The sequence below is a fragment of the Mus pahari genome, chromosome 14 (assembly GCF_900095145.1).
Source record: "Mus pahari chromosome 14, PAHARI_EIJ_v1.1, whole genome shotgun sequence".
NCBI classification, from domain to species: domain Eukaryota; kingdom Metazoa; phylum Chordata; class Mammalia; order Rodentia; family Muridae; genus Mus; species Mus pahari.
This window is the reverse complement of record NC_034603.1, coordinates 34,128,438-34,148,289: the sequence shown is the minus strand read 5'-3', so window position 1 is coordinate 34,148,289 and position 19,852 is coordinate 34,128,438. Positions and strand designations below refer to the sequence as shown.

The window sequence follows — 19,852 nt, the reverse complement described above, 5'->3', positions numbered from 1 at the left end:
GAGGGGCTATGTGAAGGGGGGACCAGGAAGGAGGGGGCAGCAGTGAAAATTATATAATTTGTGATGTAAAGTAAATAAATAGATAAATAAATGAATGAATGAAAAAAGATTGGTGATTGATAGACAGACAGACCAGCAGGCAGATAATCTTTGTTAAATCACAATAAAACTGTACTGATCCTTGAATAGTAGTAATGTGTGTAGATTCTTAAGTCAGCCACCATACTTAGAACTTTCTTCCCTTAATATAATGTGTATAATAAGCATGAAAATCAAGCACGGCTGTAAATGCCAAATATTTTATTGCCTAGAGGGAAATATTGTGTGTCCCATATACTTCTAATATTACAGCATAAATGCAGGTCCTGGGATGGCCATCTTTGTGTCAGGATATTTCTGGGGCTTCCAGAGTGTTGTACATCCTTGAAATGTCAGATGACATTGTCTGTCCTAGTTATTTTTCTTTGAGTTATATTTTGAAATTTACCCAGTAAAAGAGTTAAGAGGCCTAGACTAGAAATTTTGGAGGGTGGGGATGGAGTGCCCAGGTGAGGGTAAAGGAATATGAAATCTGCAAATGAATTCCACAACAAGCTCACTTCTGGGAGAGTGGCCTAGCCATTATGCCTCCATGGGGAGTCCATTGAATTGCTAGCTTCAGTTCAGTGGGAGGGTACCGAGACAGAGGTCAAGTCTCAAGTACCCTCTCACAGCTCCACCTCATACCTCCTGCAGCTCCCACCTGATCCCACTTCCAGGAAATTACCAGACTTTTAAAGTTTGTCTTTCATGAGCAAGATTTAAAGAGCTCAAGTGGACACACTTGGGCCTGCCTCAGTGCCAGGAGGAGGATTAGCTCCCTGGAGCTGAGCGGAGGATGCTAAATGATCCTTTTGTGGTGATTACAATAACCAGAGGCTGAACAAACTGACCTCAGCATCTCTGTATACCGAGGAGCTCTGCGACCCTAGGGAAATGGACCACAGCAGGTGGCAGGTAGCCCTTCCAAGGAGACCCAAAGTTTACCTTTTAAAATGAATCTGATAGAAAAAAACAACAACAACAACAAAAAAAAAACCATTGCTTCCCCATGTGGGCATGGCAACCCATGCAATATCACCCCTTTCCAGGCAGAATTAAAAATGAAAATCCTTGCCAGAGTAGGGAAGCCAAACAAGCCGACTCAGGAGCGGCTCACAGGTTAGACCCTCAGGGGTGAGATTCCAGAAACTCTGTATGAGAGCCTATGTAGTAAGGAGGGATGGAGGTTGCAGAGAACTTCAGAATCAATGAGCTCATGATGTCATCGGCAGCCCACCTGTCCTTGGAGGAGTCCCTCATGATGCCAACCCTTACAGCTTGCCTCTCATCATATCTCATAATACCAAGATGAGAAATTCTCGTGCTGGACTGTTTTAAAATAGCAGCCAATCCTCAATCATTGCCAAGTGTGTGTCATACTTAAGGTGGGAAGAGAGTGTTGCCTCACTCCTCCATACATACTCATATCCTGATATACATAAAGCATTATAACCTATAAAAACTGGTCCAGACAAGTTCCCACTTTGGCGCGTAAGGGAGAGAGCAGGCAGTGAGCTGAGGAAATCACCATGTTTTTCTGCCTCAAGATTTGATTTGTTTACTCATTATGTCATTCAAAAATCTGCAAAAGGAACTTAAAGAGCCTAAGAGGGCTAAGATACAATATTACAGATGTAATTCATCTCGTCCGTGTAAGTGTTCAGTGCACTAATTGTTGGAGAGATGAGACGTGCATGGAGAAGTATTTAATCATTTTCGAAAAAGTGAACAAGGAAGATGAAAGAATAACCAGGCATCTGACTCTGTGGCCAGTGGTCACTCAGTCTCCCCTTCCAGAAGAGTGAGAAGCACCATGGCCCAGGAGTATCTGAACATGGATGTATGAGGAGAAAGTAAAGGTTTGTTCCTAAACATGGCAAGAGTTGAAAGGAAAAGGCCCATGTGGTTGGAAAGCATTTCAGAGGTGACAGGAGGCAAAGCAGAGGAGGCCCAGCCCCTCTGAACCCCTGGCATGTTGGGTGGGAGGACACGAGTCAGAACCATGGGTGCTAGCTACTTGCCTTAGTGGATCAGAATAGCTTTTTCCTAACAACTCTGTTATACCAGAGATTAAATCTCTTTGGCTTTAATCCACTAAACTTTAACCTCTTGGGAGTTTGTTGCATTCAAAAACTCAAGGCCAGATTGGCAATCTGAGAAATTAAGCCAGACTTGAGAAATGCTGTTCTAGCAGGCATGCAAGCAGGGCATGCAAGCAGGCCCTAAAGGGGCTGGGCCTGAAAGAAAGAGGAGATCAGAAAGTTGTCATGGCAATTCTAGAGTGTGGTGTTAGGACCCAGACTCAATGCATGCTGTATTTGCTCTGCATTCTTGGATCTCATTAACAAAGCCACAACTTATAATTTGGATAGAATCTGAACCCTCCCCCCAGATTTCTGTGACTCACTGAGGAAGAATTCCACTTGTTATATCTGTGACTGAATTGCCATTAAGGGTATCTGACCCTGCTCCCAAACACCAAAGCATGACCCACGATGCTCTCACCTTCAACCTCTCTCCTACCATTTCCTACTCCAAACATTAAACAAACAAGCAAACAAATGCTTGGGCACACATGTATGTGCATAGTGCGTTTCACAGAGAAAACTGGTCATTTCCTTTAGCATGGTATATAAATCAGTACCAGGGATGAACCATTCATGTCTAGTTCAGTCAGCACTGGCAGCTGATGGAAATTCTGTTTCTTAGTGGCCTATTCCCTCTGCCAGAGGTCCATCTGCTGGTGGTGGGCAGAGGAAAGTTCCTCACTCTGCTCCCTGCTTCCTTCACGGAGCCTTGAAGCTCAAGTGGAGGTTGTTTTTCCACTTTATGGCCCAGTCAATTTATCAATCCATGAGGCCTGGCCACTAATTAATTGTTATGCTATCCTGTTCCATCCATCAGGAAGACTGGTGGACCCAACTGGGCATTGTGCCAAGACCCAGGAGCTGACTAAGGCAAGGAAAGGAGGGGAACCGGGCGAGTGAAGGAGCATGGATGACATCAGTTGATATGTCTGGGGAAGGATGGAATGCCAAAATTAACAGACAGTCTACACATCCCCAACAAGAAGAGCTCCTGGCAAAATCTGGGATCTATCATCTTGCCTGTGGCACATACACCAAGAATTCTGCTTTTCCATAGTCTGTACAAGAGCCTACTTTCCACATATCTCTGACTATCACCCTAGACCCTACCAGAAGTTCTTGGAGTACACAGAAGTATAATTCTTCTATGTGAAAATGTCAGGCTGAGGATTGCAAGGTTTTCTGACTGACTTTCTATTCTTGATCAGTGGATGCCCTGCCTGCCCACTGCTTCCAGATGCCTACCTTTCTGGATCATTGGATGGGCTGTCTTGTACCATGGCTTTTGGGTGAGCATAATGAATAGACACTCTCAGAAAGGTATGAAAGAGTGGCAGAGAGTGAAGTTGGGATACTTAAACCCCTCAGTACTTCCCTGTACATTGTCCCTCTAAGGTCAGAGGGCACTAAACAAACTCCCCCACACTGTGCACTCCAGGGTGGATAAAGCGCCTCACAAGTTCCAGAGTACTGACCATCCTTCTGGACTTCCTGCTCACATCCTTGAATATAGCCCTTACATTGAAGTTGCCCCAACATACCCAAATGGATACATATGCCTTTCCTACATGCACCTTGCTCCATGGTCAAATATCAAAAACAGGGTATTTGTGGCTGAGTTTCTCAAGAGTTTTCAACAAAAAAAGAAAAGGATCAACAGTCACTGCATGCCTCACCTACAGTCACTGCATGCCTCACCTACAGTCACTGCATGCCTCACCTACAGTCACTGCATGCATCATCTACAGTCACTGCATGCCTCACCTACAGTCATTGCATGCATCACCTACAGTCACTGCATGCCTCACCTACAGTCACTGCATGCATCACTTACAGTCACTGCATGTTTCACCTACAGTCACTGCATGCATCACCTACAGTCACTGCATGCCTCACCTATACTCACTGCATGCCTCACTTATAGTCATTGCATGCTTCACCTCTTGTCACTGCATGCCTCACCTATAGTCACTTCATGCCTTACCTACAGCCACTGCATGTCTAATCTACAGTCACTGCATGTCTCTAGACCTCTTTTCTTACCTAAGAAGTCAATAGCTTTAAAACAACTTCTTAGCAGTTGAAATATTTCTTCCAATGAACTCAGATAAAATCAAACTCAGAAGATTAATAAAAGCAAAGCAGCACTGGGGTAGGAGGGACAATGAGGACACAGAATCCAGAAGACATGACCTGTGACATGAGCACATGAAGACATGAATAGTGGCCCGTGGAACCCTTTTAAGAAACCTACATAGCTTTCTAGAGGCATATTGTAATACATGGTCCTCAAGGTGCCACTCAGAGACTGTTTGACATGATCACAGAGTGGCCACAGGGTCGCCAGTGTCTCCTCTTGTAACAGGTCCAAAGAGTCACTGGCCTTGCACTTAGGGCATGGCAGGTAAGGGCCATGGAAGATGTATCAGAAACCTAGTGTGCCATCCTGTAACATATCTTCCAAACTGGTGGACTCTTCAATATTCCAACTATTCAAATAGGTGGACATTCTGAAATGTAAACCTAGATCATAGTCTACCTGCACAGATTCTCAGTGAGTTTACTAATAGCAAAAGTTTTGAAAATATCTTTAAGTTGCTCCGGGGAGAAGCACGCAGACACAACTGCTCCACCTCCATCCGGTACCATTTGATGCCAAAGCCTCTCGGCTACTAGGGATCTGGAGGGTGATGGAGATTTCCAGAACATAGGTACAGCTTCCCATGAGTCAATGAGAAGACTGGCAAATCTTTCCTACTAATCCAGTAAGAAACAAGTGTGCACAATTGCAGCAGCCATTCTATTGCTCCAGACGTTAACTGTGATGGGTAAGTGTAGTTGTGAATGTGGTTGGATTAGGACATGCGTGGAGAACTGATAAAGCACTGACTAGCGTGTGTGGGGTGATGTTTTCAGAGGGGACCAGCCAGTGGGAGTGGGTGAACTAAATGGAACAGATTTCATGTTGGGGGTCCCTATCGAAAAGGCTGGAAAGAACAGACATCAAAGCCAAATCTCTCTCTTCCTCAAGAAGGGGCTCCTGTTTCTCCGCTGGTTTGGGACATTAAATATGCTGTCTCTCTGACGTCTGGACTCCAGAAAGAACAGCAGCAACTCCCTCATGACCCTTACCACCCTAGGTTCTCTTGAACTATACCAATGGCTATCATGGTTCTGGGTCAGTCATCTTGGAATGAAGTCTTGCTTCCAGCATTCCAGGGCTTCCAGCCTGCACACAGCTTATCTTGGGACCTCTCGGATACCATGGTTATGAGCGATACTCTCTTATATAACTTATGTATTACAATCTATTGGTCTTGTCTTCCTGGAGAGCTTTCAATAAAATGCATTGGCCAGAAAGAAAGAAAGAAAGAAAGAAAGAAAGAAAGAAAGAAAGAAAGAAAGAAAGAAAGAAAGAAAGAAAGAAAGAAAGAAAGAAAGAAAGGTGTATCTTTTGAAAACAGCTGAAGTTCTGGTGGGCACACTGAGCACTTAGATAGCTGCAGTCAGACTTGTCTTGAACTCATTTTTTTCTCTCCTCAGTCAGTGCAGAAGTCCAGTCAATGTTAGGTAGAATGTGAATACTGGCTTCTGTGCTACTGTAGTCTAAAGAGGCTCACTGGCTCCTGCTTGTTCCTCTCAACCTAGAAGAGCAGCTATACCATTACTGGCGTTCTTCTCTTCCTAAAGCAATGGTGGTGGCCAGGGTCCACTGGGATGACCTATTCTTCTTGGTGTCAAAAAGAACTGGGGATGTAGTTCAATGGCAGCGCACTAGGCTACTAAACAGGGGACTTGAGGTTCAATCCTTGGCATTGAAAATAGCTAACAAAAAGCAAAACCAAAACAATTGAAAACACATGCCTGGCCAAAGCAGCTAAGGTCCCTGGAGTTTGGGTGGCAAGGGTAAGTACAGAATCATGTGACTAAATTATAGCAGCCAAGACAGGATGCTTGTTCAAAGAGGGACCACTGTTAGTTACCCAGGCAAGCCACAAGGCAGAAAGCGCTCTCTCTCTCTCTCTCTCTCTCTCTCTCTCTCTCTCTCTCTCTCTCTCTCATACACACACATTCATATACTCAAGAGACAAGCTTAAAACAACATGATACTGAAAGGTTAGATATAACAGATTATGCAAAGTTTGTCAGGCTAATGCAAACAAAAAGAAGGTAGGACTGACAATATAAATATCAAATCAAGTGAACTTCCAGGGCAGAGGAAGCACTGAACAGAACAGAGAGTGCTGTTGAATGGGGGTAAAGGAGATGCATCAGGACACAGACTTACCACCTGAACCTTTTGTACGTCACAGTGTAGCTCTGCAATGTAGAAAGCCAACTCTGTTAAGAATCCAGAGAGGAAATGACAGGGATGCAGGAATAGTGGGAGACCTTGCCACACCTCCCTCAGTCTTTGACAGATTAAGTAGGTGAGGAATGAATTAGGGTGTAGAGGGACTGAATAATATGTTTCATGTGTCTGACTTAATAGATAGATGTCAAGTTTGTGCTGTATGAAACGAAAATACACCTTGTCTCTAACTGCCTGTAAAGCATTCATGAGAACTGATTTTACAGTAGCCCACAAAGGAAATCCCAGTAAGTTCCAAAAAGCACAATTTGGACAGGCTCTGTTCTCTGACCAGGATACAATAAAACAAAAATTAATGGCAAGAGTTCAAACCAGCAACCCCAAACACTATGAAATTTAACAGCACTCTACTAAATAACTCTTGGGCCAATGAGAAACTAAGGCTGCAATTACAGATCATTTAGGTCCCAGCAACAGGAAGAACACTGTGTGCTGACACTGATGGGTCAGTGCCAGAGATAAATTCAGCTCAAGACCTAAGATTATTAACAGAAGATAAATGGACTGAAGAGTCAAGCCCAGAAATTAGAAAACAATAATAAACCAAACCAAAGACAGTGAAAAGGCAGGAATAAGAAAATCCCAAAGTATAAAATAACAATTTTGAAGGTTGAAAAAAATGTGCTGTCTGAATAAACTGCTAAACCAAAAATATCGTGCTAAACCCCCAAGGTGAAAGAAAGGGTATGTCTTTATTAACAGAAGCTTTTTTTTGGGGGGGGGTCCTATACTTTTAAACTAACAGACTTTAAAATGTCCAATAGATTTTTATTTTAGTATTATTTTTGTTATGTGTATGAATGTTTTGCCTGCATGTTATCTATGTGAATTCTGTGTGTGTGTGTGTGTGTGTGTGTGTGTGTGTGTGCAGAACCCGCATGGGACAAAAGAAAGTATTGAATCCCCTGGAACTATTAGGCAGTTTTGAGCTACTATGTGGGTTATGGGAATAGAGCTTGGGTCCTTTGCAAGAGTATCAAATATTCTTAACTGCTGTGCTACCTCAACAATGACATTTTAAAGAAAAATTAAAACTGCAAATTTAATTTAGAGTAAGAAAACTAGAATGAATGAATGAATGAATGAATGAATGAATGAATGAATGAATGTGTGAGGACTGTACTCCCAAGTATGAGAAGGCCGTACACACACTGGTAAGGATTTAGGGACTCGTGCCAGCACCAGACTCAGCTGCTGGCTATAGACCCTTAAACAACCATTTCCAACCTCAGTTGCCTTATTTCTAAATTGATGATGACAGTGATATGGACCTTCTGAAGTTGTCAATGAAAAAGCAAAAGCAAAGAAGGACTCCGTATCCACAGAGACACAAAAGACACATATAGTGATATATATACTAGACACACAACACACACACACACACACACACACACACACACACCAGGCATTTTTTTACTCTTGCACGCCTCCAGACCCTCTAAGTAGCCAGTATGTCAAATACTAGGTAAGTAATTTAGAAGCATAGATGATAAAGAAACAGCCCATAGATAAAGATTGCACCTCTCTGCTTTGCAAAAATCATGATTTTAATACAAACCCTTAGCAGTGTTAGCACAGAAAATCCAAATTCTTTATGAGCATATGTGTATACATGTATAAGTTAAATATGAGCAAACAAAATCCAGAGTTGTAATAAAATAAAACACCAGAACCTAATAAGGCATGTATATACTGGGAGGAGATGAATGTTTCAGCATTAGAAAATCTACCATCTACTTTGGCACATTGGGAGGCAATTGACAATGTGTTGACCCAGAAATGTAGTTATTAGCCTAAGGAAATAACACTCAGCCAAAGATTGTGCTCAAGGTTATCTGAGGTAACGTTATTAAATTCTTAAGCAATCCAAATACCCAAACTGCAGGAATTCTCAAATATACTTAGGCTACACTGTGCTTAAACAAACAGACTATGCTTATGTGACATATAGAAATAAAAGATAGACTATCGTATAGGAAGAACTTTGGTGAAATCATTAAAAGAATGTTTCAATGATTATTTCAAAGTGTAAAAATAGATTCACAATGTTGTTCGTTAAACATAAAAAATTAAAATTATATGTATGGTGAACAGAGGCTGTACATTTTAATATTTGTGTTTATGTATATGTGTGTATACTATATACATTAAAAATCACATAAATACACAAACATGCAAATATGAATATTGGGCTGCTTCCTTGCTTTTGTTGATATAGAATTGATACAATATGCAGTCATCATGTTTATCATTTTGTGCAAATGTGAAGATGAAATCACCATCATGTTTTTTTAAATCAGATTAGTCTGCACACACATACACACAAATTGCCCATTATTATGTTATTTGTGTGTGTGTGTGTGNCACCATCATGTTTTTTTAAATCAGATTAGTCTGCACACACATACACACAAATTGCCCATTATTATGTTATTTGTGTGTGTGTGTGTGAGAGAGAGAGAGAGAGAGAGAGAGAGAGAGAGAGAGAGAGAGAGAGAGAATTCACAGCCCTTTATGAAACAAGGGAAATAAGACAGAATAGAACAAAATGTCACAGTGGTTATTATAGGGCAGTTTTATTTTCCATTTCTGTACTTCATTTGAAATACTATTACTTAATGCCAGCAGATAAAATAATGCCAACTGTTATTGCTTTCAGTGAGTCTCAAACAAGGAGCAAAACTCCACACATATCATACACTTTACTGGTTATGACTTCAACTTTTAAAGATGCAGTAGAGATTACAGTTCAGGTACCTGGGGAATTTCACGTGGTGTCTGGTTATGAAAAACTAATAGTATATATTCATTAAACTCCACTCCATAGTCAAGACCATTTTAAGGATTAGTCAAGAAAAATGTTGCTTGTGAGAACAAACAAACCTAGAGGACATTATGTTAAGTGAAATATGTCAGCAAAGAAAGACATATTACAGCATATTCTCCCTGTGTGCGTATGCCAAAATAGTTGATCTCAGTATTGAATAGTGATTTCTAGAAGCTGCAAAGCATGTGAGGGAGCAAGACAAGAGAGAAGCTGGTTAAGTTCTAGGGCTTCGCATCATGGGTTTGGGGGTAGCAAAAGCTGTTTGCAATGCCTAGGCTATATTCTATGACTGGCAAGAAGAGATAAGCTTAAAGCTTTCAAACATAAAGCAATGGGATGGGCATGTTAATTACCCTGGTTTGACCAACTCATATTGTATATGTGTCTTTACATAGCATGTTTTACACCCAACTAAGTACAATAATTAAAATCACAGAAAGAATTTAAAACAAAAATTTATCCTAGTTTAACATGGGCCATGGATTACGACTGGCGTCCAGGCGGCCAGGGCCTTTTCCTGCTGTCCCTGGGACTCTAAGATAGAAGGAAGATTCAAAATGTTGCCACTAGCTGCCATTTAAAAAAAAAAAAAAAACTCTAATTCTTGCCACATTGTTTTAAAATGGGAAAACAAACCAAATAACCAAAGAAAGAACAGAAGTTGACCCTGTCCCCTGTCCTCTCCCCTTCTGACAAGGGTTTTCAGTGGGTAACCTAGGCTGGCCTCAAATCTTCTTCCTACCTCAGCCTCCTGAATTCTGAGACCACAGAACCTCCCCACAACACAGTTTCTCTCTTCCCTTTCTCTCCTCCCTGTCTCAACTCTCCTCTCCTACTCTCATACTCACCTCTCTCCTCTCTTTATATCCCCCCCTTCTTCCCTGCTTTCTCTACAATATGAAGTGGAATTTTCTCTTATTGCTTAAAACCAGGTCTGAGGCAGAATGGATTCAACAATGGAGTCAACTCCCCATCTGCAGGCCGATTTGAAGGATCCAGTTTTAATACAGGAAACAAACCATCACTGACCTATTCTAGAATTGTGTGTTTGGAGGAAAGAGAATAATATGTCAGAGAAATGGTGAAAGAGAAACCCTGATTTAAAAAGAATTGACTTGTGATAGGATTCGGGAGATTATTATAGAAAAAGACTTTATGTTTCATTGGCTACGGGGGATGAAAGCAGAGAATTGCCAAGATGACTAATGTTTGGAATTCCAAGCTCATGGGGCATCAGTGTCATGGGCCAGACCCTGAGCCTTGGAGAATAAAATGGCAAAGTCATTTTGTAAAGGGCATGGATTTCAAAGGGATAAAAGGGATCCATATGTGGTTTAAGATCTAACATTCAGGCTGCATACATGTGATTTGGAAGTGATTAGGCAACAAATGAAGTTATGAACTAGAGCCCAACTCTTCATGAAGGCCAAAGCATCTGGGCCCAACAAAGCCCCAATACTTTAGGAGAAAAGGGGACTATAGTGTGAGACCATGAGTTGGAAAGTCACTTTCAATAAGATGCACAGAGATGGAAATAATATTCCCCAGCCCTGCAAAGATGGAAGAGCTATGACTTATAATTCAGAGAACAAAAAGCAAAGATCTCGTGTCTTTTCTTCCCCTTGTTTTGGCTAAAATCAGATACATGTACCAATGAAAAGCAAGAACATAATGCTGTGTTAAAGTAATAACACAGTGTTGGAGTATACTTTAGAGGCAAGCCAAATCTTCATTCAAACCACTTTAGAAATCTTTGGAATGGCATGAACTCTGAGCATTGGCAGCCTGGCTCTATTGATTTTATTGTTCATTCAATCTAAGTGGGCTTCTGCGTTATGAATAGAGAAAATGCTTTTGAACTATCAGGCTGTGTAAGCCAAGAATCCAGGACTCCTGGTCTCAGACAGGGAACAGTGGCTGATCTGCATCTCAGGTGTTGTCAGACCTGTGTATATAAAGAGAAGAATCTACTTCCCATTTGTAGTAGATAATTCCTTCCTCACCCAGACATATCCTAATATAGCCCCTATGGCTAGTCAGCCAGATCCAAGGATGGGGAGTGGCAGGGAGGAGGTTGTCACCACAGTGACCAAAAAAGGTTGATGTATTTTGGAAAGAGACAAAAACAGAAGGACGAGTTTGCTGTTTATTTGTTTGTTTGTTTGTTTGTTTGTTGAGCCTAGTATATTATTGCATGCCTTTCTAGGAAAGGATTCCTTCGAGGCAGATAAAAACTGCAGGGATGTGTAAAGAGAAATGCTGTTGTGTTGGAGAGCCAACAGGATGCCTGACTTCTTTTAAAATGTCTTTTCTGTGACTTTCAGGTGATCGTCAGTATAATCATCCGATCTTAAGCAGCGCTACCCAGACCCCTACACATGGTGAGAGCTGATTGAGAGCACCCTGCATCCCATCTGCATGCCAAGTGGCTCCATTCCAAGGATGGTAGAAGAAGGTGTAGCCATGTGCCTGCCTTCCCCCAGCCCACACAGCTTCGCTCTTCCTTTGAGAACATTGTCCCCTGGATTTTGTGTCTTTGACATAAGAATAATTTTTTTTCTGCCATAAAAGAGAAGAGAGACCCTTCTTCAAGTCATTCATATTTGTAATCTCCATCACTCTTGTGGCCACAGATTCTATAAATCTATAGTAGTAAGATTAGTGTTCTCTTTTGCTTAAAGCCTTTTGGTATCATTGAGAAGTGGAATGAGACTTATCTGAATCTTCTTGACCACCCCCAAACTAATTAATATTTGACAAAGCTTGAGATTGAGTTGAGCCTTATCCTCTTGTCAGAGAAGAGGCTGATGGTTGTCCAGGAGAAGGTTGTTAGCAAACAGACAATGATGGTAAGACCATCTTTCCCTGTCAGGTTCTAACCTCCTCCCAGAAAACTAGAACTTAACATTTGGATCCCCCAGATAAAAACTATTTGGAGTCTCTCAAAACTCAGTAAAATATATAACAGCCCTGTAAACTGTGATCTGTCAGTCATGCTTGTCTCCTCACTCTGAAAGCTCAAGTAATCAAATAATAATGATCAATAGGTGTTTCTTGAGAGACACAAAACAAAGATCAATCCAAAGCCAGCTCTGATGGTGTAGGCTTTCAATCTTAGATAATCAGGAACACGAGGCAGGAGGATTGCCAGTTTCAAGGCATGTTTGAGCTAGAGAATCAGTTCAAGGGTAAACTGGGAAACTTAGCTATTTTCTCAAAATAAAACAAAAGCTAGATCAGTGGTAGCACATTTGCCTTGTATGTACAAGGGCCAGTGTTTATCCCCTGTACAGCAAGAGAAAAATAAACCAGTCAGCACCTAGCAGAGGGATAACCATTCTCAAGCCATATGATATAGCACCTTAACACTGAGGCTAGGGGACATCTGAATTAGGAAAAGGGAATAGGGTACTTTTGACGTGCTTTTTCAGTGCTATGGGCTAGTGGACACATGCTAAGAGAGTAGGAACACTTAGAAGCTTCTGGTAGTAGGATGTAAGAAAAATAGAACTGAAATCAGTTCAAAGAGGTAGATGCCAGTTATAGTGTTGATTGTGGGGACAATAAGGAAACTGAGACCAGGAACATCTTAAGAATTGAGATGGTTTTGTCATTCAAAATTTTTATCTCAATGAGAACCAATGAAAACTGAAATGGAGAGCCAAGAGTATTTGGAAGAATGGAGGCTTGGCTATGGATACCATCTAAGGAATAAGACAAATAGCCAGCGTGCAGGAATTAGAGACAGTGAGTTTGAATCTGAACTTATAGAATAGGCTATGGCTGTAGAAGGTACAAGAAAAAATGTTCCATAGGTAGTTTGAGGTTGGAGCTGGGGATGTTTTCATTAATCTTTGAAGAGAGTAACAGAAGGCTTGAAAGTGGGGGCTGCTCTGTGCAAGAATTCTGCAGGGGGTGGGGAATAGAAGGCAGAGGCAGAGTCTGAGAGATGCTGTGCGGATTAGTGAGTAGGAAGAAGAGCCAGAAAAGGCAGGCAATCCAAGCTTCCATTTGTTCAGTAACAGTCTGGAATGAACAACTACTGAGTTGAGCCTCCTCAGGAAGAGCCAACACAGCCATAGAGGACAAACAGAAGGGCCGTTCCGTACTCCACCTCTTCCTGTCTTCTCTCTTCCAGCTGGTACAAGGAAATGGGGAAAGATGGGGCCCCAATGTCAATTCTTGAGCAGATTGCAGAATATTTGCAGTAGAGCTTGGCTGCATCCTTTCTTGGATAGTGGTACTCTTCCCCCAACACCAAGAATAATTAGAACTACTAAGGAGGCAGGAAAGACCTGCATCTACTTGATCAACTCAAAGCATTCATTAGATCCTTAGTTTGGAGAGAAACAGGAAAATTAGAAAGCAAGTCTACTGACGCAGAGATCTCTGAAGTCATTTGGGATGACCAAAATCAAGTCACATCAAGTCACTAGAGCTAAGTGAGAGCCTGAGTGTCACCGAGTGAACGGGGATGGGAGGTGGAAGAGCAGATATCTTTGAGGACTGACAAAATGTAGCAAGGTCACTGTCACAAGCCTTTAGCTAAAGAACGTGATCTGGGAAGGAAAAATAAAGCAGGGCATCCCAATGAAAGGCAAGCTTGATGGGGGTGGGGGGGCTTAGGCAACCACAGTCAGGACAAAAGGCAGAATGTTCTTAGCTCAGTGGTCATTTCAGAGTAAGTGGTAGATGACAGTGTATAAACCTACTGCATTTGGAAGAGGGAGAACTGAGCAATGACCTCAGTGGCAGTGAGATGCCAAGACTCAGAGGGGACCCTGTTCTTCTCCAGCATGGTGAGAAGTGAGGAATCAAGAAGTAGTGGATTAGTGGCTATTAAGCAAGTCTCAGGAACAGCACTCTCAGCTTCATGCCCACTCCACTTCCTGGCATCTGTCCTAGTCCATGCCAGGGAGGCTCTTTCTGTACAGCATGTTCTGATCTCTTGGGATACAGAGCATCCCTCACCCCCTCACATATGTACGAAGCTGGCACAAACACCAGCTTATTGGCTGAAATCCCCTGGCTCGATCCCCAGTTCTGGGGGTGACAATGCAGGCAGGGAAGGAGAGAGGAACCAGGAGTCCCCATGCCTGGGGCAATCCTCGGATACAGCCTAAGAAGGTGACTCTCTCTCCCGGGGACAACAGAATTCTTGCGTTCTGTAATGCAACACTCTCTGCCAAGAGGTATCAGAAACCACAATTTACCTATAGATCTATCCCAACCCGGGGCCCGCTCCACTCTCACAGTACCTATGGCTTTGAAGAGATCCAAACAAAGAGGATGGATAGATGGTACACCCAGACTGCTGTTTCCCTACTCATTTCTGGGAATGGTATCACTGTCTCCCTGGAAACTAACTGTTGACTTCTTTTTTATGGTTCCTCCTCCTCCTCATGTCAATCAAGCATGGAGGCATTTGGTTTCCTTCCCGTGAATCTCCATCCCCTTCAGATCTCCATGTTCACTGTTCCCTTACCTACCCTTTACTCCTGTCTTCTGTTTATCCTTAATATTTCTTCAAGAGTCCCCTCACCCTGAGTATGTGATCATCATTACCTACTCTGGTGACCATTAGTCATCTCTATTCCTTTCTCGACTCTTCCTCTGGGCCTGGAAAGTATGTCTGCTGACTTTGGAATCTCAGGGTCTGTCTCAGGGAAAGTGGGAGAAAGGCAGGTTTTGCTCAGTTTTCTCCTTCTGGGAGTTTAGAAATTCCTAAGGCAGCCTCTGAGAAAGGACTTAAAGTAAGTAAGCAGTGGTAGATGTGTAGCTCACAGAGGCTTGCCAAATATGGAGAATGCAAGGCCTAAGTGAGCTGCCCTGGAGGTGCATGGCACCATGGAGAGAATGTGGATTGCCTTTGGTCCTGTGGAGGCTCAATGCCCCAGCATAGGGAAATGCTAGGGTGCTGAGGCAGGAGTGGGTGGGCTGGTGGAGGAGCTCCCTCATAGAAGCGAGGGGCGGGGATGGAATAGGGGGTTTGCAGAGGGAAAACCAGGAAGGAGGATAATATTTGAAATGTAAATAAATAAGATTGTGTATATATATATATATATATGATAGAGAGTGATGATAGAGAGTGATGATAGAGATAGAGATAGAGATAGAGAAAGAGAAAGAATGTAGATTGCAGTTACAAGGGATTAGGGTCCTCTATCCAGATTCTCCATGGTCAGTACAGCTTCTCTCAAGTTGGACTAGCTTAACACCAAAATTAGATCAACCTATAGCTATTAGGATGAGACAGCACATTCATATAGACACAGGTGACTTTATTTCTTTGTTGTTGGGTTTTTGGTTTGGTTTGGTTTGGTTTTGAGACAGGGTGTCTCTGTGTAGTCCTGGCTGTCCTAGAACTCACTCTGTAGACCAGGCTGGCCTCAAACTCAGAGATCCATTTTTAAAGATTTATCTTTTTCTTTTTCCTCTTTTGTTCCTTTCTTTCCTTCGCTCTTTTTTCTTTTTTTCTTTTTTGACATTGGTAACATTATGGATGCTTGTCTTAGGGTTTCTATTGCTGTGATAAAACAATGCAAACCCCCCCCCCACACACACACACACTAAAAAGCTTGAGGAGGGAGGGTTTATCTAGCTTACACTTCCCCATCACAGCTCTCTGTTGAAGGAAGTCAGGACAGGAAATAGAGGAAGAACTTGGAGCAAGAATTGAAAAAAAGCCATAGAGGAGGGAGTGCTGCTTATTATCTTGCTCTTTCATGGCTTGCTCAGCCTGCTTTCCTAAATCATGTAGGGTGACAGTCCCAAAGAGGGCAACTGCTCCCAGTGAGATAGACTCTCCTACATCAATCATTAATCAAGAAAATGCCCTCCTCAGACTTGCCTACAGGCAATCTGATGGGAGTCTCTTCTCAACTGCAGTTCCTCTTCCCATGCAACTCTACCTTGGGTTAAGTGGCCAAAAGGCTAGCTAAGACAATGCTCTTTCACTGCCCCTGGTTCATTTTCATCAGACAGACCAGTGATGCATCTGGAGGAGGAAAATGTTGCTGAGTGTCCCAGCTGAGTCTTCAAGGACTGATCAATATCCATGGGATCCAGAGGCAGCTAAGACAGCGCCTTCTCCCATGGACTAAGCAGGGGGAAACTGAGTCATGGCCCTCCCTACTAGATCCTAACATAAGAAATCAGGATGGGGACTCGAGTCAGTGATGGATGGAGCAGAAAGACGAGAGAAAACTTGGGCACAGTGCCTTTATGTTCCCTAACGCCATGCCCTTGCTTTTTTTCAGAGAAGCCACGGATGAATAACATCCTGACGTCGGCCACGGAACCCTATGACCTCTCCTTCTCACGCTCTTACCAGAATTTAGCCCACTTGCCTCCGTCATATGAATCTGCAGTGAAGACCAATCCAAGCAAGTACTCATCTCTGAAGAGGCTAAGTAAGTCAAAGCTGGCTGGAGTGTAGGTCTGTCTCAAGAGTCTCCAAGTTATTCTCTTCCATTCACTCTCTTATCGAATATCCAAGGGACTAAGTTTGGAATCCCAAGAGCAAAGGAGTGAGTTGTACAGAGGATGAAGAGAATAGACAGAAGCCTTTCTTTCATTCTGTTGGTCCTAAGCCCACCCCTTTCCTAGTTAAGATGATGTTGTAGGGCCCTGAGGCCCCTTTGTCTATCTCTATAAGCTGCACTTACCATTCATGTATCAGCTCACCAGGGGTCTTCTTCAAACCATGGGCCTTCCTGTGTGTCATCTTGTAATAGAGGCATCAAGGGCCCTATGAACCATTCTATCCCAGCCAAGACCATCTCAAGACCTGAACATCACATGGCTCATGCACATCCATTCACTATATCACTTAAGTCTGATTTATCCAGGGATCCATCTCTGCTATTGGAGTCTGAAATGGGTGTTGGCATTGGTGGGCTTGACACAACACATTAAAATGTCAGAAAGAACATTAAGGGGCATTTTTCTTTACTGACCTGATCTGTGTAATCTGTACCCCTACCTATGTACGTGTGTTCATATCCGTGTGTGTGTGTGTGTGTGTGTGTGTGTGTGTGTGTGTGTGTTGGTGATGTTACCCAGAGCCCTGTGTATGCTAGGCAAGCATCTGACTCTTGAGCTGTACCCCAGCTCCACAGGTCTCTTTGGATGGCTGCCCAACTTCAGTAGGTGCTCCACAGCTGAGCATGAAATTCCGGGGTGATCTGCTCTGATAGCAGTACAGCCCACGTCCATCGCAGCCACATTCAGAGAAAGGTTGAGTTTTTATGGCAACAAATAACCAATTCTAATCATCGGAGAGGTGTCCAGAAATTAAAAAATGGGGCTCAGTAGGCAAGATAGACCCTACCCTGAACCCTGAGCCCACTGGAGAGGAAGCAGCATTCCCACCAGGAGCCAGAGAGTCCAAAAAGCTGTTTTAGGAGGCCTCCTTGCTGAAATCTGAGACGATGCATCCTCGTGTATGCCCTGGGAAAGGTCAAGGATCCATAGGGTGATTCTGGGAGAACCAACTAGGACAGGAGCCCAAAGCATCTGAGCAAAATGCACACCCAGTATTGCTACAGCCTGCTGCCTGATGGGCACAAGGAGTACATGTAGGCTGATGATATGGCTGTGTGGGGGCTGGATACCCATGTGTTGGTTCCCTGTACATTGGTTGTTACTCCAGTGAAGGTGTTACTATGTTCCTAGGTTACCAGTGAAGCTAGTCACAAACGCCTCCTAGATGAGCATCCTACTTAATTCTAACAGAAGCTGGTTCTGTGCCCAGTTTCCATAAAGAAGTGCTCTATCCATCATCAGAAAGCCGTCAGCTCTACCTGGGTTGTTTTTAGCAAAACCAGGAACCAATCTACTTCAGAACCACATGCAGCAGACACAGCACGCAAGCCAAAGGAATGAATGCCCTGAGCTTGCCATCAGCGTCACTATGAGCCGGATGGGGAAGTCACTTAACCGACCCCCAAGATGATCCCTGAAGGACAGCATTGGAGGACCCACTGGAGATAGGAGACTGAGACAAAGGCAGTTAGTGGCCCTGAATCAGGGCCCATCTTTCACAAGCCCTCAAGGATTGGTTTGTGTATACAGTAGAGGAGGGAGTTAAGGTCAACTGTCTGTCTCCCCCTTCACATACTCTACTAACTAAAGAAGTTTGATTTCATTATCCTTGTAGGTTTTCAGGTACGTGGTGTTCGCTCGCACATGTGCACATGTACACACCACACATGCACAGCTTACTCCCTGAGTGGTGGCTGCCCCATCACCTCACTGCATTCTCTCTGTCTCCTTGCAGCGGACAAGGAAGCTGATGAGTATTACATGAGAAGGAGGCACCTGCCAGACCTTGCAGCCCGTGGTACCCTCCCCCTCAATGTCATCCAGATGTCTCAACAGAAGCCGCTTCCTCGAGAACGGCCCCGCAGGCCCATCAGGGCCATGTCCCAGGACAGGGTCTTGTCTCCACATCGGGGGTTGCCAGATGAATTCGGCATGCCCTATGACCGCATCTTGTCTGATGAACAGCTGCTCTCCACAGAGCGCCTGCACTCCCAGGACCCGTTGCTGTCCCCAGAGAGGACAGCCTTCCCGGAGCAGTCGCTGTCGCGGGCCATCTCGCACACGGACGTCTTTGTGTCCACACCAGTGCTGGACCGCTACCGCATGACCAAGATGCACTCCCATCCCAGTGCCTCCAATAACTCCTATGCCACCCTGGGCCAGAGCCAGACAGCAGCCAAGCGCCACGCCTTTGCCTCTCGCAGACACAACACGGTGGAGCAGCTACACTATATCCCAGGCCATCACACCTGCTACACAGCCAGCAAGACCGAAGTGACCGTGTGACCGACAGTGTGGCCAGGGCTGCTTGGCAGAGTCAGGGCAGGACAGAGCAGAGTAGGGCAGGGGCGAGGAGCACAGAATCCCGCCTTGCTCTCCTCTCCTCCCTGGTTCGCTCCACTGAAGCTGGAGGTGGGCTGCCTTTGTCCAGAAAGCCATACCCCCAGGGAGATGGCACCAAATGCCTGGTCCAACAAGCACGGACCCAGGCTCTTTAAAGCTCTTTCTCTCCCAGTAGACTTCCCCTGTAGATGAGAAGTGTGGTGAGGTTCAAGTCTTTCAAACACCTACACCACTCCCTCAGTCCCTGCCCCGCCCCTTCCTGGGGACTCAGCTGCGGGTTCTGCCAGCCAGTGGACCCTCTCCTGAAGGTAATCGGAAGCTGTCTGGGTTTGAACAGCCAGCTGGCTAGAGGGTGCAGTCAGTGGGCTGACCGAATAGGCTACTCGGTCTTCTTCCTTTATCTACAACTGCATCGCAGATAATCTCTTTAGTGCCTAAAAACTGCCTGCTCGCTCTCAGCCAGAGAGCTGCTGTGTCCATAAGCACAATATGATTCTCTTCCGCCTGCTGGAACTCTGGTCTCTACCGAGTGGCCCTTCCCTCGCTGAGCCCTGCAGCCCAACAACGGGGAGGGGTCCCTTCCTGCAGCTGCTTGGT

The 19,852-nt window shown here is 44.0% G+C and overlaps 1 protein-coding gene across 1 annotated transcript in view; it reads left to right on the top strand.

The window, feature by feature from the left end:
• The window catches only part of Shisa6 (shisa family member 6), a 181,161-nt gene extending 161,556 nt beyond the window's left edge, over positions 1–19,605 (top strand). The window contains exons 4-6 of the mRNA XM_029546114.1: positions 11,692–11,748; positions 16,627–16,779; positions 18,648–19,605. Coding sequence (XP_029401974.1) covers positions 11,692–11,748; positions 16,627–16,779; positions 18,648–19,198 — 761 coding nt within the window. The 3' untranslated portion in view covers positions 19,199–19,605. The remainder of the gene's footprint in view (positions 1–11,691; positions 11,749–16,626; positions 16,780–18,647) is intronic.
• Positions 19,606–19,852: the final 247 nt, after the last annotated feature.